General features: G+C 49.5%; 1 protein-coding gene and 1 long non-coding RNA gene across 24 annotated transcripts in view; one reads left to right on the plus strand and one right to left on the minus strand.

Moving 5' to 3' along the window:
• Nucleotides 1-9,289, minus strand: LOC123355533. Of its 14 annotated transcripts, none has more exons than XR_006575130.1 (6): nt 8,852-9,223; nt 6,805-7,025; nt 6,444-6,500; nt 5,405-5,549; nt 4,956-5,121; nt 1-710 (listed from the first exon to the last, which is right to left on the minus strand). It is a non-coding gene; the product is annotated as an uncharacterized LOC123355533 (long non-coding RNA). The 14 variants fall into 14 exon arrangements; XR_006575128.1 differs by having other exon boundaries at nt 6,855-7,025; nt 8,852-9,222; XR_006575129.1 differs by having other exon boundaries at nt 6,855-7,025; nt 8,835-9,222.
• Nucleotides 8,922-22,167, plus strand: part of UBXN11 (UBX domain protein 11) — a 22,224-nt gene continuing 8,978 nt past the window's right edge. The window contains exons 1-10 of one of the 10 annotated variants that reach the window (XM_044998109.1): nt 8,922-9,024; nt 10,374-10,466; nt 12,139-12,176; nt 12,888-12,998; nt 13,420-13,520; nt 14,371-14,425; nt 15,795-15,871; nt 17,389-17,503; nt 20,050-20,267; nt 20,551-20,628. In XM_044998109.1, the coding sequence (XP_044854044.1) occupies nt 10,402-10,466; nt 12,139-12,176; nt 12,888-12,998; nt 13,420-13,520; nt 14,371-14,425; nt 15,795-15,871; nt 17,389-17,503; nt 20,050-20,267; nt 20,551-20,628 (858 nt within the window). In that variant the 5' untranslated portion in view covers nt 8,922-9,024; nt 10,374-10,401. The other 9 variants (XM_044998110.1, XM_044998111.1, XM_044998112.1 and 6 more) reach the window with 9 other exon arrangements.

Here is a 22,167-nt window from a genome sequence, read left to right on the forward strand (position 1 = left end):
TAAGGAAGTTTGTCTTTCATTTTATTAGGTTGAGCTGGCTGCCACTCGGTAGGGATCAGAAAGACCCCAAAGAATTTATATTCACATTAATTTCTCAAAGCATCAGAACTTGTTTTCATGGAATGGGGATCTGTCTTCCAATGGCTAGGCCTGGGGAACTTCAGATTAGTGCAATACATACACAAGCATGCAACAAAATACACCCTTTGCTGCAATCTTGGTCTCTTTTCCTTGGGGAGGCCCATTCTGCACAGGAGCTGCTCAATCAATGGCAAGGCTCCTCGGGTGTTGCGGTGAGACATGCATCTGCCTCTCCAATGTGATCCTAATGGGAATCTCCGTGCGAAGCTGGACTCTGCTGCCGGGATTCCGTCGCAGTTGGTGGAATGAATGGCTCTGATGGGAAACGAGGAAAGAAACCGATGGCGGCGAAGAGAAGGGCGCGGTGGGTGTGTTGCGGGAAGACGTCAACTGGAGCGGTTATGCTAGCTGGGTTCCGCGGATTGGCAGGCTGCAGCGGGGTGCCCAGCAGGAGAGGCTGAGATGGTGGCAGGCAGAAGGCAGCGTTGGCATCTCTCTGAGGAGTGAAGTGCGGGAGCTCATTTTGCTCGGAGGAGGTAAATTGCTGCCAAGGCAAACGCCAGCAAAAGAGAAGCTGGGACGCAGCAGGGTGTGCCCAGGCTATGTTGGGCGTTAACTGGCGAGGTTGTCTGGAAGAACAACCAGAAAGATTATTAGAGTAAGGCAGTGGCTCTGTGTCATTCCCAGGCAGCCCCATGCTGACTAGCTGTGAGGATACTTGGACCTTCCTCATTCAGATCAAGATAGAAATGTGGGATCTGCCATAATGGCGCTAACCAACTGGTCCATATAACCCAGTATCCTGCCTCTGGCCCTGAGCAGTGCCTGACACTTCAGAGGCAGGTACAAAGAACCTTAATGAATGTGAGCAATTGTGCAGTGCTGCGTAGGCAGTGGTGGGAGCTCCTTCCTGACCCCACCGGGCAATCAGCTTACGTCTTGAAGCATGAGGGTCATTTATCCCGATCTCAGCTTGCACATGTTGTTAATGGTCATAACAGGATCTGTCCCATTTTAAAATCCAGCCCCAGGTTGTGACTCTGGGACCCTGCCCAGCCAAGAGGGACGGGAATTTTAAATGTAGCAGAGACATGCAGTTCCCTTGGTGGGGGATGTAGTCTGAGGCTGTGGGCAGAGTACCACCATCCTCAGCTCCCACCCTGCCCTGAGGGACAGTGTTCAAGAATCCTCAGTATCTTCCTCTCCCCATTCTGCTGCTTTACAAACTGTAACCAATCAGTCCTCACCATAGGTACATAAGTGTCATTATCCCTGTATCACAGAGGAGGGAATTAAGGCACATCTCAATGCTACCAAGTGGCTGTGAGGGGCTCAGACACCCCCTCCCCCCATCCTAGCCACCATGTGCTCAGGCTACTAAGCTGTGCTGCCTAGACCCACCCTGCTCTCTTTGCGGCTAGAGTATGTCCCAGCAGAATTCTAGTTGGGCCAGTTTGGCTCGAGAAGGGTCGTCTGTTCCAACCAGCGGAGCAGATATCTTTCTGAGGACCTGCAAGCCTCCCCCACTGTGCAGCCAAGACCTCAAGGCTGTGGTTTCCAGTGCATGCATGACATTGTGTGAACAAAACAATTCCAGCCCTGAAACCAGCTTCCTGTTATGTAGCAGCTCTCCTTTGCAGACCAGTGCACTGACTGAGGAGGAAATCCAGAGAGACAGAGAAGACCGAGCTATAGAAAGGAGAAACAGACGAGACCTGCTGGGTCACTCAGGAGCTTTGCACAATCTACTCAGCGGTGACTCGATTGTAGGAACTTCTGCCACTTCCCTGTCAGACCAGCCCACTCTATGGGAGCCTCACCTGTCTTTTCTGAGCCAGTTTTGCCTTTTGGTTACATTGGTGCAAACCTGGGGCAAGCCAGTGGACATCGTCTCTGGAGCCACTCTAGATTTGCACCAGTGCAACTGGAAAAGAATTTAGTTCTTTCTTCATTTTGTCCAATTATTTTTATTTATGATTTTCTACAGGTTCTTATTCCATGTGTGCCTGAGCGCCTCCCAGCAGTGCAGTAAATGACATGATTACCATCGGTCACGTGTTGTTTGTTCTCATACCTCATCTAGCAAAACACTCTTGGAAAGTGTGTGTGGGGGGGGGTGGATGAGGAACTCATTTATCTGCCACTCAGAGGTCAGTGGGGACTCTGGCAACAGCAGTGGCTGTGGAACTAGACTGTGACACAGGTGGAGACCCAGTGATCATAGAAAAGCGGGGCTGGAAGAACCTTAAGAGGCCATCTAGTCCAGCCTCCCCTAGTCCCACCCCACTGAGACAAGCAGGCTGGGAACACTGAGCTCAGCGGCAGAGAAAAATGGTTGGGGAAAAAATCACAGCGAGCAGAACCTGAGCATTGGGAAAACAATGGAAAAGGAAGGGCCTGCTTTTCCAAAAGAGGAACATCAAACTCTATCAGACTAGGGGCAATTTAGCCAAGGCTCCTGTCTCTAACCCTGGCCAGTCCCAGCTGCTTCAGAGGAAGGTGCAAGGAACCCTGCAGTAGGCAGCTATAGAATGACCTGGCCATAGAGAAAGTTTCTTCTGAACCCCCATTAGTTAATGGTTAACTTATGGCCTGAAGAATGAATTCTGTCTAGCTTAGGTACTCATCTAGTTCCATTACCAGAGTGTTTAACACAGGGGTGGGCAAATTTTTTGGCCGAGGGCCACATCAGGGAATAGAAATTGTATGGCGGGCCATGAATGCTCACAGATTTGGAGTTGGGTGCAGGAGGGGGTGTGGATTCTGGGGTGGGGCTGGGGATGAGGAATTTGGGGTGTAGGAGGGTGCTGTGGGCTGGGACCGAAGGGTTCGGAGGATGGGAGGGAGATCAGGGCTGGGGCAGGGGTGCGGGAAGGGGTGCAGGTTCCGGCTGGGGGTGCGGGCTCTGGGACTGGGCTAGGGATGAGAGGTTTGGGATGCAGGAGGGCGCTATGCGCTGGGATCGAGGGGCTTGGAAATTGGGAGGGGGATCACGGCTGGGGTAGGGGGCTGGGGCATGGGGAGCGGCTCAGGAGGTGCAGGCTCCGAGCAGCACTTACCTCAAGCGGGTCCCGGAAGCAGTGGCATGTGCCTTCTCCAGCTCCCATTTGAGCGCATAGGAGCCGGAGCAGGGCCATGCCGCAGCTTCCGGGAGCCACGTGGTGCAGCCCCCGACCCTGCGCCCTGGCTGGAGTGCTGGAGCAGGGCCTGAGCCACGTGGCTCATGGGCTGCCTTAAAACCGAATCCCGACCGAATCCCGCCCGTGGGCCGTAGTTTGCCCTCCCCTAACCTACACGCATAGACACTAGGGCTCAAAGCCTGTACCCACGGTGAGAACCGGTGAAGTCAGCAGGGCTCTGGGCGGCTGCAGGAAAACTGCAACGTGCGAAAAACTACAGGATTGGGGGGGTCTTAGACGAAATGAGCAGCCGAGCCCGAGTCCTTATAATTATCTTCGATTACTTGCTGTCTACACCTGCAAATACAGGGATCTGCGCTTGCAGCCTATTAATTTATTCAGTTTATCCACCACCTAGTCACCCCAATAGGCACCTCTCAGCATTTTAAACTCATTGTTAAATATCTCACATGGAGCCCTACAGTATTTCATTTGAAATTTCCAATAACTCAAATACCACTGAGAGAATCTCCCACCAAAGAAAATCACCAATTCTTTTATTCAGCCGTAACATGAGCCCCTGCTCTGCAGCCCCTCTGCCTATAACCCCCCAACCTCCTTAGCAGCCTACAAGAAGACATGGGCTTCGCAGCATGCCTGAAAAATTAATAGTTCCAGGCTCTGGGAGGCCACAGTTTAACATAGATACTAGTGATCTGGAGAAGGGATTGAGTAAGGAGGTGGCAAAATTGGTGGGTGACACCAAATTATTTAGGCGAGACTGGCAAAATCTGTGTGGAACTCCAGGGGCACCGAGCCAAGTTACGGGAATGGGCAGCAGGATGGCAGATTACAAATGCGAGGTAGCGCACTTTGAAAGGAACAACTTCAGACACTGGGTTCCACATAACCAGACAGGAAAAAAAACCCGAGCCTTGCTGGGGACAGCTCAACTGAAACAGCTGCTATGCACACACAGCAGCGATCGGCAGGGGAGAAAACAACAAAAATCCAAACAAAGCCCAGGGTGTTTAAAGAATGAAATAGACAGTAACCCTCAAAATGATAACAGACTTGAAATATTCAGTGGAACAGCCTCAGCTGGAGAGCACTCCCGGCATGCAGGGTGGATCACCCTGTCTCTAGAAAGATACGTGAACAGAGTGGGTCTGGAGCCCTCCCTCCATGTGAGGAGAGATTGAAAGGCCTGGGACTGTTTAGTTTACAGATGCAGGGGACCGGCAAAGGGAGAGATTGGGGATCAATATGGGGATAATAGCACCTGCCTCTCTCACAGGGGTGTTGTGAGGATAAATACGTTAAAGATGGTGAGACGCTCAGATGCTACGGTAATGAGGGACAGAGACGTACCAAAGACAGACGATTGTTTGTACCGCACCTAGCACAATGGGCATTGCATGAAGTGCTGTGGTAAGACAAATAATAAATAACATCTGTGGGTGGGGCTGGAGGGAGAGAAATTAAGATATAAACAACATTGGTAAATAAATTGTCTTTTTAAAACTCATGTGATGCTCATATACTATGGGGGTGAGCGTGGTATAAAAACCAGATTGGATTAGATTAAGGTAAACTATAGATTAGAAAGATACAATAAAATAGGATGACAGAGACAAATAGATCCAGATCAGTTGCCCCAGAATCCAGTCCCATTTTGCTGATTAGGGTTCAGCTGACCCAAATGTGGTTTTGGTGGAATTTGGTCTCCACCTGGACCATTTGGGCTGGTCTTACCGTTTTAGTCGAACCGTCACAGATTACAGTCATCAAATTCATCAGGAGAAGAGCAGTGATGAGCAGGACAGTCTTCATGTTAAACCTCTGTGAGTGAGATGCAACTTGTGCAAGGAAGTGTCCTCTTCTGCCCCCACCAGAACAGAAACAGAAGCTTTAATTTTGCCTGTTGAAAAGCAGAGAGCTCTCACCAATCAAATCCCTCCAGCCTCCATGCCACGCCTTACTTGGGGTGCTGGTCAGAGAGGATTTACTGTCACAGTGAAGTAGTCCTAAAAATGTACAACATTCATTCTGATGATGACACCCCCAAGGTCCCCCCCATTCCCAAAAAACCCAGGACAGTAGCATTGATAAAATCACAGCTGCTCAGCATGGGCAATTCATCAACCACCATCAAAACTAGCCTTGGGGTTCATGTACCAGAGGCTCAAACAGACATTGCTAACCTGCACATCTGGATTTGGAGAGGCCAGTGGCAGCTGGTTGGGTTTGTTCCTGGGGAGCGTGGTGATGGTGCTTATCAGGGGGGTGGTTAAGAGGCTTTTGGCATCTGGAGGGCTTGGGTTGACTCTCCTGCCGATATGCCAAACCCTTGAAAAAAACACAGAAATCGGGCTTGTTCTTGGCTTAATTGGCTTGTGAATTGCTTGTTGACTAGTTTTTGGCTTGTAGCTTGTAGCTTCTTTTTTTTGGCAAGCAGGGGCGGGGGGGCAAACAGGGGAAAGTGGGGCAGAGCGTTAGGGGTGCACAGCAGGCCCACCACAGTCCCAGACTTCACGCTGTGGGGATCTAGACACATAGAGTGTTGGGGTTCTTAGAGACTGGATTGTTTTGGCCTTGTTTTGAAATGGGATTAGCTTGATCTTTGCCTTTTATTGTGAAAGTCGGGGGGCTTAGTTATCGTGTTAAAGTTGGCAACTGTGCTCTCTTGATACGGCAAGAAGGAGCAGCAGAGGAGTTTGGCATCTGGGATGGGGGTTCTGCAGGGATCCCAGATCACAGGGCTCTTCAGGCCAGTTTGTCAGTCTTCTCTTTTCCCTACATTCCAAGAAGGGCATGGTCCCCAAAGCACAGGGCCACATGGGGCTGACAACTCAGCCATTATGGCTTGGAGAGGACGGGGGTGAATCTATACTGAAGTGTTGGTTCCCTCACTCTCATGCTCAAGTTTTTCTAGAAACCTCAAAACACTCAAAACTGCCACATATCTCCTAGGCCTCGGGTGACAAAATCATAAATCAGCTCAGGCTCACTGGGATGTTTGCAAACATCAGCCAAACTTTCAGCTAAGCTGGCCTGAATTTCAGGTTTGTTAACTAGCCCTCTTATTTTTCAACCGAAAGGTGGAAAATTCAGATGTAGATAGTGAGCCCACAAAGTTCAGCGGCGCTTTGATCTGGGGTGAAGGACAGTTCAGCCCCATCTCTCTTAAAAACATTTAAAAATATATTTTGAATCTTGCTCACGATTAAAAGCATTTCCTACCTCATGAATTTGGACTGTTGTACTGAGCCACAGATACCACGGGAAGGGGCATCATATCTAGAATGGTGATAGATCAGATTAGACAGAGCATAGTGACATTTCCTTTTAAACTTCAGTAATATCTAGTCAAAGCCGATGACCTTCATCCTGAGTTTACACCAGTTTCACACCGGGGTAACTCCACTGCCTTAAGTGGATTTACTCCCCATTCACACTGGTGTCCGTGAAAGAAGAATTAGGCCCAGCCTAAGGCAGTTTGAAAAAAGTAATTGACCAAAATATTTTTGATAAAATGGACCCATTGGATTTCTTTGTGCGTATGAAATGTATCAGATTCTGGAAAGGGAAAGATTTAACATACAATATTTGAAAGAAACAGAAAATGCTGAAGCTTCTGCTTAGCTGTTTTACATCTTTCTTGCCGGTTTCGGTAAGCAGAAGAGTAGAAATGAAAGTTTGTCGATGGAGGCTAGCAGACCGTGAAAGAAGCGTGTGGTAATTTTCAGCATATATTTCAAATTCAGCAGGCCAGATCCTTAGCTGTTGTCAATTGTTGGCATAGCTTCAATGGAAGATCTTTCTCTAAAAAATACATGAGGGTTCCCCAGAAATGGCATGATTACAACCAAATAGCCATCTTGGATATTTCAAACATTTTGTTTATAGAGTTTTTTCTAATGTTACACAGACAAAACAAGCTGGGTGGTACCAGAGATCAGAGAAGGGACACAGGAAGAAAGAAACAGTCACAAAAAAAGAAGTGAGAGGGGAAAAAAATTATGAAAATACAACTAAAAAGATATCTTCATGACCCTCACGGATCTGTTTATGGGTAAGGGTGGGAGTGCAAATCCATTGACATAAACCTTAAATGATCAGTTCATAAAGTTGAAAACTGTCAGCAGTGTTTTTTTTTTAACAGATTCTAAAAAAGAATAGTATCAGAGGGGTAGCCGTGTTAGTCTGGTTCTGTAAAAGCAGCAAAGAATCCTGTGGCACCTTATAGACTAACAGACGTTTTGCAGCATGAGCTTTCGTGGGTGAATATAAGGTGCCACAGGATTCTTTGCTGCTTTTACAGAACCAGACTAACACGGCTACCCCTCTGATACTTGACACCATGCAAGGCACTGCATTTAGCCGTATGGAGTGGAAATCTTTGTATCCGAAGAAGTGGGTATTCACCCACGAAAGCTCATGCTGCAAAACGTCTGTTAGTCTATAAGGTGCCACAGGATTCTTTGCTGCTTTTAAAAAAGAATAATTTCTTAGTTAAAGCTCATGAGTAAAATCTGACCCTTCTGCTGGTAGATGTGGGGAAATGGAACAATAGCAACAAAAAAGCATTGTTAACCCCTACATTCATAAATCATGAGGCAGGCCACCCAAAATCATGAGACTGACTTAAAAAATCATGGGAGTTTTAGGACAATAAATTTTGCATCCTTTTTATTTGCATTCTGGTTTTGTAGCTTTTTAGGGTTCACCTTTTCTCCACAATCACAAGGTCTGGAATCTCTATATTTTGTTTAAATGAACATTGAGATTCTCATGTAATAACATTACTCCAGGAGCTGAGGCTTTAAAAAAAATACTGAAATTGTGAGACTTCCAAGAACAGTGCAAGAGTTGATAATTCTGAATCTTGTGGCTAAAGCACAGGACCAGACCAGAGGTGATCTGGGTTCTGACGTGCGGCGTGACCTTGGGCAAGTTGCTTTCCCTCTCAGTGCCTCGGTTTCATCATCTGTACAGTGGAGAAAGTATTGCTTCCCTGCCTCAGGGTGGATTGTGAAGATTAACCCACTGACATACTTGAGGCTCAGATACTACGCGGTGAGGGAAAGCCTCTCCACAGAACAGCATGCAGCTGTCCCATGAGCCATCGTGTGGGCACAGGGTGAGTGTAGGGGGTGGGAAGGAACGCCTGGTGGAGCAGTGCATGTCCTGGGCTAGCACATGCTGCAGGCCGCAGCCCATAGGGTGACGAGGGAATAGCCAGGAGCCCGGGGCCGGTTGTGGGGAGTCACAGCAGGCACACAAGTGGGGGTCCTCTCAGGGTTTCCAGGTGGGGACCTGCCACAGTCCTTGGGGATGGGGATCCCTGGGCTTGGCCTCATTAACATGGGGGGTTAATGCCTCGTCCATTCCCCTATAACCCATCAGGGGATCTCTCAGGGGTTGCTCCTTTAAGGGGGGTTAAGCCCCCTAACTCCTCTTCTGTCCCCCGGGGGGGGCATTCCCATTTAGGGGAGTAACCCCCCCAGCCCCACCTCTCTCCTGGGGCGGGAGATCCCTCAGCTATTGCCCTTTAAGGGGGGGGGCCAGCCCCCAGTCCCTGTCTTGTCCCTTTAAGGTTGGGAGGGGTCAATTCCCTGCCTCTCTCCCCACCCCTTGCTCAGACCCACGAGGATGCGGGGGAGGGTGCAGAACCCCGAGCGTTGCATGCTGGGACTCGTAGTCTTTTCAGACGGGGTCGAGCCACGGGACCTTCGCGGAGCCAATCGTCTCGCCCGGTCGTAACCGGGGCAACCGGCACAAACAAGATGGCGTCGCGTGGGTCGAGCCCGACGGGGGGAGGGTGAGTCCGTTGCAAGCCCGAGGCGGCCTCTCCCCCAGGCCGGGCCGGGCCTCGGCCCCTCTCGCCCGTGGGGGCTGGGAGCCTGAGGGGCCCTCCTGAGGCCGGGCTGGGCCCACCACGGCGGCTCCGCGAGGCCCTCAGTGGCGGGGGCGCGACGTCGGGCCGGTTGTGGGGCTGTCGCCTTGCCCAGGGAGGGGCCCACAGCCATTGGGTTGCGTGGTGACGCCTGATGAGGTCACTCGGTGGCACCTTGTGAGGTCACCCTGTTGCACGGCGACGCCTTGTGAGGTCACCCTGTTGCACGGCGACGCTTTTTGATGTCGCTGTGTTTACAGGCCAGCACCGTGTGAGGTCACCCTGTTGCACGGCGATGCCTCCTGAAGTCATCGCATTGCACTGTGGCCGTCTGTGATGTCATTGTGCTTACAGAAGTATGTGTTGTGATGTCATAGCATTGCATGAGGCTGCCTCCTGGCATCATTGCATTGCACTGTGGTGACTGGTGATGTTATCGCGGGGCACAGTGATGCCTCATGACATCACTTTCCGTTATGACATGAGGGTGGCTTGACACGGTGAACCGACTTTTTGAGGCAAAATCAGTATGTCCCTTTGTGCTGCGCTGGTGCAGTGACAGAAGGTCGCGATGCTTGTGTTTGTCCCACCAGAGCAACCCAAGGAAAGCGGCAGCCTTTGCCTGAGGGCTGCACCCAACTGGCATGAAACGGAGCAGATTGTGGTTTTTCACCTGGAGGCCACAGGGCCCACAATGAAATGCTTGACGTCATTTCTGTGGGTTTGTCTAAGCAGCAAAGAAAAACCTGCTGCTGGCCCGTGCCAGCCAGCTTGGGCTTGCAGGGCTGGGGCTTGGGCTGGAGCCTGGGTTGTAGGACCCTGTAGGGTGGGAGGGTCCCCGAGCTTGGCCTCCAGCCTGAGGTCAGAAGTCTACACAGCAACGAAGAAGCCCCGCAGCCCAAGCCTCATGAGCCCGAGTCAACTGGTACAGGCCAGCGGTGGTTTTTTCTATGCTGTATAGACATATCCTATGGGACCCCACAGGCAAAAAAGACTCCAGCATGAAATGCACCTTTGCTCCAAGCAGCATGGCTGGACCTGAATTCTCTGCGAGGCTCCCTGCTCTGTATGAAAGATGAAGGGTCATGCTTTTAACTCCGTGGTCTGCCCTAAGACCAGCCTGCTCTGAGGGAAACCTCTACAATGTGTGATGATAAAATACATCCTGGGGTCGGTCATCTGCTTTTCACAGTGCGCCTCCATCTTGTGTTCCAAGGCATTTCACTCCGTTTCATCCTGCAGCCTGGAATTGTAATGCTGTCTTTGTTCCCTAGGATCTAGAGCTGTCTTAAGGTATAAACCATGAGTTCTCCTCTTTCCTCCCTGGGAAAGCACCGCAGAGTCCCACTGCAGCTCCAGAGGCCAGGGTAAATGAGACATGAGGGCTCTTCCTTGCTTTGTCCTGTTGCCATCCTTGCTTATTGATACCAGCTGCTTCTCCTAACATTATAACCAAGGCATAAATGACAAATGGCTCACAACCAGCAAACTCTCACCCTACACTATATACTTCCCAGCTGTGGGTGCTGCCTGGTGTAAACTGGGAGGGTCCTTCTTTGGTCTTGATTTTTCAAGCTGCTGGGTCCCTTCAGCTCCCCCGGAAGTCAGTAGGATTTAAGGGTGGTCAGAACCACACTCTGGAGTCACTCAGCGCCTTGCAGAACTGGGCCCTAAAATCTAGTATTGTGCCATCCCAAATCCAGCTGTGAGCCACCGTTCCATGGTGGGGCCCTATGTGTATCAGAACAGTCTGTGCAGTTATACTCACAAGAATAACCTTGCTGGGGCTCTTGGTTCTATGGCAGGGGTGGGCAAACTACAGCCCTCGGGCCGGATCTGGCCTGTGGGATTGCCAGGCCTGTGGCCCAGCAGGACTAAGGCAGGCTCCCTGCCTGCCCTGGCCCTGCGCCGCTCCGAGAAGTGGCCAGCACCATGTCCCGGCAGCCCCTAGGAGAACTGGTGAGGTAGAGGGCTCCCCACGTTTCCATTGGCCAGGAATAGAGAACCACAGCCAATGGGAGCTTCGGGGAGGTACCCGCAGGCAAGGTCAGCATGCAGAGCCCTCTGCCCCCCCTCTCCCCCAGGGCCTGCAGGGATGTGGTGCTGGCCGCTTCTGGGAGCGGAGTGGGGCCATGGCAGGCAGGGAGCCTGTCTTAGTCCTGCTGCATGCTGCTGCCATCCTGGAGCCACTCAAGGTAAGCAGTGCCGGGCTGGAGCCTGCACTCAGAACCCCTCCTGCACCCCAACCCTCTGCCCTGAGACCCTTCTAGCACCCTGCACCCGTCCTGCACCCCAACCCCTTGCCCTGAGCCCTCTCCTGCACACTGCACCCCCTCCCACACTCTGCACTCCCTCCTGTACCCCAACCCCCTGCCCCGAGCCCCCTGCCGCACCCCACACCCCTCCTGCACCCCAACCCCCTGCCTTGAGCCCCCTGCCCTGAACCCCCTGCCGCACCCCACACCCCTCCTGCACCCCAACCCCCTGCCTTGAGCCCCCTGCCGCACCCCACACCCCTCCTGCATCCCCAACCCCCTGCCCTGAGCCCCCTCCTGCACCCCAACCCCTGCCCCAGCCCTACATTCATGGCCCTGCTTGCAATTTCCCCACCTAGATGTGGCCCTCGAGCCAAAAAGTTTGCCCACCCCTGTTCTATGGGTTTGCCATGCAAGCTGATCCCCAGCTGGGGCCAGAATATTGTACAATTCCACATAGCTGGGTTGGCCAGGTTTGTTTGTCTTTCTTGTGCTTTCCCCTAGTGTGAAGCAGCTAACACTAGTTGTGGCTTCATGTGATCTTAATTGCTGCTAGGCTGCTCTGAATTTGTTGCTTATGTGTGAGCTCACTCACCACACAAAGCAAGAGGGACCTTGTTTGGTTTGTATCTGTGTGATGAACTGGCCAGAAAGTAGAGGTAGTTGTATTTTAAGAACATTTTTGTTGTAATTTACAAGTCCCTAAAACAAATTACCCAGGCCAGCCAGCAGATAATTAATCTGTCTGCTGTTTGTTTTCTGTATTCCCTATTCTTATGTGTAGGAAAAGGACAGTGCCATTTAAACTGAGTGCCTACAATGGTGAGTAAGGCCTTTCTCTTCCCTTTATGTGTGTTTGCGTTGAAGTGTTACATGCTAGCCATTTTCTTGTCCTTGGTTTCTCTCTCCTTTCCACATGTGTGTCTGATATCAGATTAGTAGGAAGTAGTTTTCCCATCCCCAGGATTCATTAGAACATGTAAATAATTTTAGAGAGTTTAACAGTTCCAAATCAAGCTGGTTCCCTCATTCTTCCATGCTGTCACCTATGCTCAGAAGGCCCTCTCTATCGCAGAGCAAACTGCTTCTTCCAAATCCCTCTTGAAAGTCCCTTCTTCTGTGAGGCTCACAAACACTAATCCTGGACAGTATTATGCTGTCGTCACCTTTTTTCTAAAGCAAACTCAATCCCATCACTCACCTCTCTCACCCCCAGAGAAAGATACTCTAAATTAGCACCATGGTCTCTGTCTCCCAGTACAGTTTTTGTCTGTCTGTTTAAAGTGTAAGCTTCTCAGGGTATGGACTGTACTGTCCTTTGAGTATCGTATTGTGCCGAGCACACTCTTGATGCTTAATAATCATCACTTCAGAAGCCTCTGGGTGGGTGGGATTGTGTCACACCTCTTTCCCCAACCCTCTCCTTCCCTAGGTTTACACCCCAGCATATTCTTCACAAGATTTTGGTGAGGCTTCATCTAAAAAGTGGACCTGGCCCTGCCTCTGATGCTTTTTTGCCTCTTCGATTCACAGAGGATGAAGCTGAGCTGCTGAATGACATCCTGTCTCCTAGAACAAAGTTTCCAGTGCAAGACATTTCCCCTTCCTGCTCAAAAGGAACAGCAACAAAAACAAGTACCCATGGTAATGTCTCTGAAAGGACATGAGCTGCTGAGCCAGACACAGTGCTGGCATCAGGGACTATAACCTTAATGATCCACAGATGGTGCTTGATTAGTGAATCCAGCTACAGAGTCTGGTGCTCATTTCACATCCCTGAACACTTACACAGTGTGCCTGTTGGTGATCCAGGGATGCATACACAGTGTCTGCCGCAAGGTCCATATCTACCCCAGTCACTTCGGCCAGGGACCTGCGGGATTTATACACGGTGCCCTCAGGGCATCCATTCATGCTGTCTGCGATGGCTAATCCAGGATTCCTACACGATGCCTTCCACCCATGTAATATGGCACTGGATGATCATAAGCGTTCCCCTTGGTCAAATTAAGCTTGTCATTCTGAAGGTGCTTTTTTGGGTGATGTGTTGTGCTTGTGCTTATAGGGGCAGCTCCGACTGACATGGAGCTCATGTCCTCCATGATGCAAAAAATTGCTTTGTTGGAACAAAAAGCAAAGAGCCAAGCACAAGAAATCCAGCTGAAGGTAAAAATGCCAGCCTCCTTTGGGCCCTGTCTGCACGGTTCTGGCCACGTTAGCCCGAACCACGATCACACCTAGTTTGGGCTAAAACGGTGTAATTGTTCTTTAGACAAGGCAACTACTAGGCCTGTATCTTACTAATTACAGAGACAACCCACTGTAGAGGCCCAGTTGCTGTTACCACACTGCAGTAAGGGACAGTCCCTGCAGTGCGGAGGCTGCAGTGATCCTAGGGAAAAATGAGCCCTAACACCTAATGCCATTGACTCTTCTGCTTTGGATGTTTCTTTTCTTCTTTCCATTTTGATTGGAAGACCAGAGGTTTCTCTGAAGCGCACACGTGATAGAAATGGGGATGGATAGTACCCTGTCTATAACACCGACACTTTAGGGTAAATAGTGTTCTAGTGGCTAGTAGATCAGGACTCCTGAGTTCTAACCCCAGATTTGCCATGTACTCACCACTGGCTTCACTTTGAGCTGCACCCTCAGGGTGGGTAAGAGAGCATGAACACAACCTGCGTGCGAGCGGAGGAGCTGTCATTATGGGGTCACTACTCCCCATCTCATGCAGGTGGGAAATGGATGGGCAGGCAGGGTGACTTGGTCCTGGCCTACTCCTGGGACTGTGCAGTTATGTCAGGGCCTGTGGTAATGCCACAGTTTAGCCCTATGTGATCTTGGGACAGGTCACACCCTTTCTAGACCTTACTTTGCCCATCCATAAAATGGGTGTAGTTAACCTACCTGGCTTCTGGGAGCAGAGTGACTAAATCAGTTGGTATGTGGAAAGTGCTTTGAGATCCTCAGAGGAACGCAACCAAGTGGAATCATTATTTTGTCTTTTTTTCAGGCTAGAAAGATTGCTGAGCTTGAGAAGCAGGTGCAGATCCTCCAGAAAGGAAAAGGTAAATTGTTCTGTCCTTGGCACCCTTCTGCTTCCTGTGTGTGGCTTACATTCTCTTAGGGTATGTTTACATTACCCATGTTATAGTGCGGCCGCGGCAGCGCTGTGACGTGGGCAGTGTAGTCACATTTTATCATGCGGGAGAGATCTCCCGGCGATTAAAAAATCCCCACCCTGAACGGGGTGGGGGGTAGTTTTTGTTGCCGGGAGTGCAGCTCCTGGTGATAAAGTGCTGTCTATACTGACGCTTTTCAGCGCTAAAACTTTTGTCGCTCAGGGTGGTGTTTTTTCACACCCCTGAATGACTAAAGTTTTAGTGCTGAAAATGGCAGTGTAGACACAGCCTTAAGCTCAGACTGTGCTCTTTTCCAGTACTGGGAGGTGCTGCTGGGGACTTCAGTACAGTCCTTTCCTTGGGAAAGCCCAGTTCCAGTACTCCCCCAAGGACAACTGAATTACACACTCACTGCTTCACTTGCCAGCAGGTTTTCAGTTCATGCATGCACCTGCGGCTGACTTTTAAGCTGCTGGTTTCCGGTGCAGCACTCAAATGCCACACTCTGACCTGCTTTCACTGTGCTAAAGTGTTCCCACAAGACTGAAAACCCAAGCAGAAGATGGCCACATAACCACGTGGTTCTTAGGAGTGGTGAGAAGCAGCAAGTCTGGGAGGAGAGCAATAGTTCCCTCAAGCTGAGCACAGACACACTGGGTGGGATCCACAAAGGTAGGTAGGGACCTACACCCCAAATGAAGGCACCCACATCTGGAGTTTAAGCACCTAAGTCCTGGTTTAGCTCCACTGTAATTCACAAAATTCCTACTTAACCCTGTAGGGGCCTAAACTCACTCGGCACCTAAGTTTTTCAGAGTAGAAGTTCCCTAGGCGTCTGTTTTCCTGCCTATGGCCACGTGCACTGCTGCCTTCCCCCAGTCATTGTGGTGGTTTCTTTACTCAGGGAGTAGGGTGTATCCACCTTGTCAAACCACAGACAGGGTTTATATACCCCATCGTGTGGTGTTCAGTCTATCCAGCACAGCAGAGTAGATCCAAATTCACCAGGTTGCTGACTTTTGAATAGATTCATAGATATGAACTGGGTCAGCCGAGTCACTCTCACTGTATCACTGCAAACAGCACCATTTACACATCAGCCCCTTCTGTGCAGCATAGAAATTGACCAGTGTTGCCCATAAGTAACTGCCAAAGGTGTCTCTTCATGTTCAGCTTCTGTGCCAACTCGAGTGCAGTTATTTGTAGACAGGGTGCTGAGGACTCTTGTGCTCCCTGGCACTGGTTATCTCAGCTCTGGTCTGAAGCTTTTTAGAGCAAAAATAAAACACCTCATGTCTCTATCTTTCCTCTGCAGATTCCCCGGAGTCGAGCAGAATAGAGGAGCTGGAGGTGAAGTGTCTTCAGCTGCAGAATCAGGTCTGGGAAATGGAGGTGAGATTCATGGATGGACCCCCTTGGCCTCACCCTGCCCTCCCCTGGAATTGGCTTCCTGTTCATTCAGTCCATGAATGTTTGGTTCTTACTAAGCTGCCAGTTTCAATATCACTGCCTGTTATCACAGCCTCAGTACAGAAGGAACAGGTTAAATGGCAGATGAGGGACATTCCCTAATCCCCTTCCCACTCCTTTTCCTTTCTCCCCTTTTGAATCTGTTTTGATATATGATGTAACCCTCAATAATAATTAGCAGCTTGCTAATCGTAGCACCGCTCATTCTGAAGAAACCCAGGGAACTGTACATAGATTCTTAGATTGTAAGGCCAGAAGGGACTATTAGATCATCTAGTCTTTCTGACCTTCTGTATACCATCAGCCATTACATTTTACCCAGCTATTCCTGTAAGGAGCTCAATAACTCGTTTGGCTAAAGCATATCTTCCAGAAAGATATCTAGTCTTGATCTGAAGACCTCAAGTGTTGGAGCATCCATCACTCTGTGGAGCACTTCACTCACCTGTGATCTGCAGTCATCTCTAGGGTGGAATACAGTAGCCTTCAAACAGCTCACAGCAACACTACACAAGATTGCAGGACAGGAAGTGAAGAATTATTTATCCAAATTGCACTGTGTGGAACATTCATTAATACTATTACTACCTTGCATTTTAACTCATTTCATCCAAGGATCCCAAAGCTGCTCTATTACTTTCCCCATTTTACAGACAGGAAAGCTGTGTCACAGAGAGGTTAAGTGACCTGCCCAAGCCTAGCATCAGTGGCTCTTGATACATGCTCAGCTGTTTGAGATGGAACCTCAACACTTTCCTCTATAACGCAGAATTGATATGACTGAAACTTTAACCTGGTGATTAGAGCAGGGAACTGGGAGTGGGGGCTTCTGGGTTCTCCTCCCAGTGCTGCCACTAATTTCACTGTGTGGCCTTGAACAAGTTTTCTAACCTCTCTGTTGTTTCTGTTTTCCAGTGTGTAAAATGCGGGTAGTTGTCCTGCCTTAACTCACATTTAGTTGTGGGGCTTAATAAATTAATGTTTGCGATGTACTTTGAGATCCTTGGGAGAAAAGTGCTAAGTAAATATAGCACCTCATTATTATTGACACCTGGCTAGATTGCAGGCATTTTTAATAGCTCTTATACTCAAACACTTAGGCCTCCTCCTCCTTTTGATCTGTATGGCTTTAGTTTTGTTTCAGTCCCTCTGTTTGCTGTTCCAATTAACTGGCTGACTCAGTAGAATTGAAGTCTTTGCAGTGATCAAAGACATGATAGACTGAGTACTGAATGATTGATCACTGTGGATAGGTTCATACAACTTTTGGAGTCCATGACTTGCTACTGTTCCTGCTCAGTGAGTTTTCTCACCCCCGCACCTTGTAACAAGGTCAAACTTGTTCAAGGCAACACACATTTTACAGCTCCAATTCCTGGCCTTTTATAGTCCCGTGCTTCTCAAGCTAGTTCTTCCTCTTCTCCCCTTTCCCCATGCAGCGGTTTCTGAATGATTATGGATTGATCTGGGTTGGAGAGAGGAATGAACAGCTGGAAGAATTGAAATCATTGAAGAAGCAGGAAGATCAGCCATCAAGAGGTCTCTGGAAACCAGGTAAAGCAGCAATGCCCTTTGCTGAGGCAGACAGTCTGCCCCTCAGGGGTTTTTAAAAAAGGCATACTATTCTCCAGATTGGAAAAACAGATAATTAGGGATTTATTAATCAGATTCTTGGCACGATAGGCCTTTGTGACTCCGCTTGAACTGCTCCATCATGCCAGGACTTGTGCAGAAACCTCCTAGCCCGTAGGTCATTTATTCAATTCTTATTATTTACATAACATCTTTCCAGGGTCACACCCAGCTAAGATGCACCTTTCCATCTGAAATGCCTGGTCCAAAAACCTGTTTGATTCACGTGTTTGGCTTTTTAGTTTGTGTTTAGAGGTGAGTTTTTAGTGCCCTTTACATAAACTTGGGAGATAGGCACCTAACACCCTTTGACTTCAGTCACCTAACTGCCCTTTGAAAACCGCCCCTCTGTTATCTGTGGAACAGGCACTGCGTGGGCAGCAGCATGTCAGGCTTACCCCAGGCTGCACTCCCCTCCCAATGTGCTTCAGCTCTGACCTGGAGAGACCTCCCCTAGGGCTAAGAGGGGAGCTTGGTGTCATTGACATGCAGCCCTTGGCCTCTCTGCTGAGACTGTTGAGAAGGGGGCCTGGCCTCCCCAAACAGCCAGGCGTGTCCCCACCCATGCTGTGCTGCCAGGCCCCCTCCTGCCAGTTCCCCATCCCTGTGATGTGGCCCCGGCTCAGATTGGGGCTGGGGCTGTGCCGCCCACACGGTGCTCCGGGGCTGGGGACTGCAGGGGGTGGGGGGGGAAGCTCTGGTGGGGGGGGCAGAAGGGGTGGGGCTAGCCTACCCCAGCTGGCGGTCCACATGCCGCCCATGGAAGGGGGCCTGTTAGGAATGATGGCTTCTGGGATCTGAACCCCCAAATCAACCTCTTTGCTTTAGAGAGAGACAAAAAACTGTAGTGTGGGATTTTCCAAAGCTCATAAGTGTCATAGGTGCACAGGTATTGCAAATCAGTGGGATTGGAAACCCCTATCCTTAAATGATAGAAAATGAAGTGAGGGGGAGGATTTTGTGTGGCCAGAGCACAGTGTGGAAGCAGCTTACAGCAGGGGTGACGATACCCAGTGAAAATTAGTACAGCTTGATGCGGGGATGAAAGGGTCTCATGTTTTACAGATAGCTCTGGATGTGGGTTGGGTATGATAGGTCCTGCAGACTATCAAATGCTAAGATCCTTCCCTGTTATGATTTCCTCATGGTGAACCTGGGGTCTACATCCTAACCCATTTCAGTAGAAAGGAGACTTGCAATGTAACACAAGCGGCACCAGGAACATAGTTTAGTAACTGTGTATATTTTATAAAGCCCATTTCTTTTGGGGAGCTGATGGGCCAGCTGTCAGGGGGAAAATCTTCAGAAGCAGGCCCCATACTTTGAATGTTTGGAGCCTGATTCCAATCTCAGGCATAAAATGGGTGTGAGATCAAAATCTGGCCCTTTCCGTATGTATTAGGTGCATTGATTTGCCCCTATTGCCTGACCCCATCAAAACACACTATTGTTCCCTTCCTCCAGCAGCCAAGTGAGTGGTTTTGTTGGGAGCCGGTTGCATTGTGTTGAATCCTATAGTATTTAGTGATGGCCTCCTGTTAAGTGGTAAGAGAGAATTATGAGAATATACCTGGGACTTGTAGCAGCCTCACCTTCAAAGTGCTGTGAAAAACACCAGCTGATTAATTTTCACCACCCCTTGAAGTAGGAAAGGGAGATGATCTCTGAATAGCAGTGGGCGTAAGGCACAGAGGCTAGCGTGTCAGTTCACTTGGCCTTATTTGCGGATTGATGCCATTTTTATCCTTTGAAGGATGTGTCAAAAGCAGAATTGAAAATAGGAAAGGCCTCATCCCAGTCAACATCTCTGCATGCACTTCCTTTCCTCATATACTTCTCCCACTGTCATCTGCACATCTCTCCTGCTTTACCCCATAAACCTGGCATCCCTTTCTCAAGCACCCAAAAGACCTCCCTCTCGCCAATAATCCACCAGCAGGCAAAGGGGTTGTTTAGAAAGAGCAATCTGCCTGCCTCTGAGGTCAGTCAGTCAGCTGGCGTCCCATCTGTGTTCCCTGCAGGAGCCTGTGCGGAAGTCAACTGCTGGTCTAACCTAGGTTGTAAGCTTTTTGGGACAGGCACCTCACCTCCCTCTTTGTATCGTACAGCACCAAGCAAGGAACGAGGCTAAGGACATTATAACCATCAAAATAATCAGGGCCTCCAAGGAGTGCAGGCATTGTGTGGCATTGGCTGATGATGCAGTTTCATAAGTTGGTAACAAGGGAACTGGTTCTCCACTGTGGTGTTCTATTCCCCTGCGCAGTGTGGAAGTGAAACAGTGCCATTCTGACGTGATAGCATTTCACACTCCCTTCCCTAAGGAGTAAATGCCACAAAGTGAAGGCAGGCCCCAAATGGTAGGGTTTGGGCAGCACCTTTAACGTGCTCATGCAGGGAGACGTGTGGATTCAACCCTCCTGGCTGCAGGCTCCTCCCCCACGGTAACTCTGCTTTCCTTGCTATAGGTGACTCAGCTGTTTCCAAGAACCCGATCGATTTTGATTTAATTTTGGAAAACCTGAAAGATTTAAACATGCTGGCTGGGGAAGGTGTGTCTCAAATTGAGCGCACAGCAGGAGGTGCTAGACTGAGGCAGCCCCAATCGATAGCCCTCACTTTTTATCAGAATGGGATAGTCATGTTCAATGGACCCTTCCGGTCGTACGAGGAGCCGTCCACGCAGGTATGGACCAATTCCTGGAGGAAGTCAAATTATTGCCATCTAACTATTCCCTCAGTAAAGGCCGAGGGTGGGAACGGGGAGAGGCTGAGGCTTGTGGGGTCACTCTAGTCCCATCTGCCCCCCCACAGGGCTTCGTGAGGAATGATGGTTGTTAGAGGATCTCCCCGTCAGAGATCCTGTGGTGCCTTCGTAGGTCTCCAGGTCTGATGCGGGTGGAGTGTATCAGCAGTGAGGTACTATGGAGCCTGAGGCCTGGTTTTTAAGCATTCATGCTTTGTTTCAGCAATGTCTTCAGGATATCATGGATGGCTATTTTCCCTCAGAGCTACAGACGCGCTACCCGGATGGCGTTCCTTTTCAGGTAAGCAATGCAAAGCCCCTGCCGTCTTCCTTTTAGGAGAAATCCCTCTCTCTCCATGCAAACTGCTTCTATCTGATTGTTTGCACCACTCTGCAGGCCTTTCTTGATGCAAAACATAGTTTGATGTTTCTAAACCCAGCCCATGTGCAGCTAGACTTTTGAGGTGGGGCATGCACCTGCAACAGCCGTTACAGGAAATGGCTAGGCCTTTGTGCACTGGGACTGAACCGTTTGTCTGCTTCAGTGAATCTTGGGTTAGAGTGAGACAGTGAGGGCAACATTTCTGCGTCACTAGAAAGCCGTCAAAGGGGGTGTGATGGTTGAACCCCCTGGGGTGTCACTTGATGGGCTGGGTCAGATTATTCTGCCAGCCTGGGACCCTTTTTACCTGGTCTTGCTGAGCTGGCTCCCCAGCCTTTTCCAGCCAAGCGCACAGCCAGGGCCACACCCAGCAGCACAGGGAGACACAGATCTGCTCTGAGAAGGCTCAGCTTAAGGGGCTTGCCACAGCACCCACCTGTCCACCCCCCCTTGGAGTACAACCCCCAAATTATATGACATTCACCTCTTCCCTCAGTGTGGAGGAGGGTGTGTGCAACTTCTCAAACTCCACACACCCCCCTTAGAAATCACATAAACTGGGTTATATTATAAACCAGAAATAAATGTATTAACTATAAAGGGTGTATTTTAAGTAGTTAAGGAGGTAGCAGACAGAACAAGGCAGATTACTAAGAAAATAAAACAGAGCACGCAAACTAAGCTTAATACACTAAAGAAACTGGTTGCATGTAAGTTCTCACCCTAAACGTGGTTCTAATAATCTTCACAGGCCAGATGCCCTTCCAGCCTGGGTCCAGTTCTTTCCCCCAGTTCAATCGTAGTTGTTTCCAGCAGTCATCTTGGGTAGGGTAGCAGGGGAGAACTGAGGACCTGGATTACCTCACCCCCCACCTTTAAATAGGATTTGCCTAAGGACGGAGTCCTTTGTTTCCTTGTTTGACACCCCTCCCCCACCCCCACCCCAGCTCCTCATGGAAAAGTACAGAATTCAAGATGGCTTCCAGTATCAGGTGACATGGTCACATGCCTCTGTTGGGCCCTTGTAGCCATTCTTCACAGACTGACCCACAGGTTCACAGGAAGACTAAACTCTTTTACAGTCCATTGTCCATGTTGATGACCCATCAGCACTGTCTACCTTTTCCATTGTTGTACCTGAAGTGTAGCAGTGGGCGTCACCCGTAGTTGAAATACCGATACGTAGTCAATATTCCTAATTTCAGATACAGAAATGAGGAAGGCATACAAATAGGATAATCGCATTCAGTAAATCATAACCTTTCCAATGATCCCTCACATGAGCCGTCTTGCATAAAGTATATCTCTGTTCTGTCATATTCATATCATAAGCATATTTTCATAAAGAATATGGAATGACACGCCACAGGAGGCAGCTGCAGAGGAAATTATAATCCAGATCTTCAAATATAGGGGCCTGAAATTAGGCACACAAATTCCATGGAGCCGTATGTGCCC

The sequence above is a fragment of the Mauremys mutica genome, chromosome 23, assembly GCF_020497125.1.
Source record: "Mauremys mutica isolate MM-2020 ecotype Southern chromosome 23, ASM2049712v1, whole genome shotgun sequence".
Taxonomy (NCBI): Eukaryota; Metazoa; Chordata; order Testudines; family Geoemydidae; genus Mauremys; species Mauremys mutica.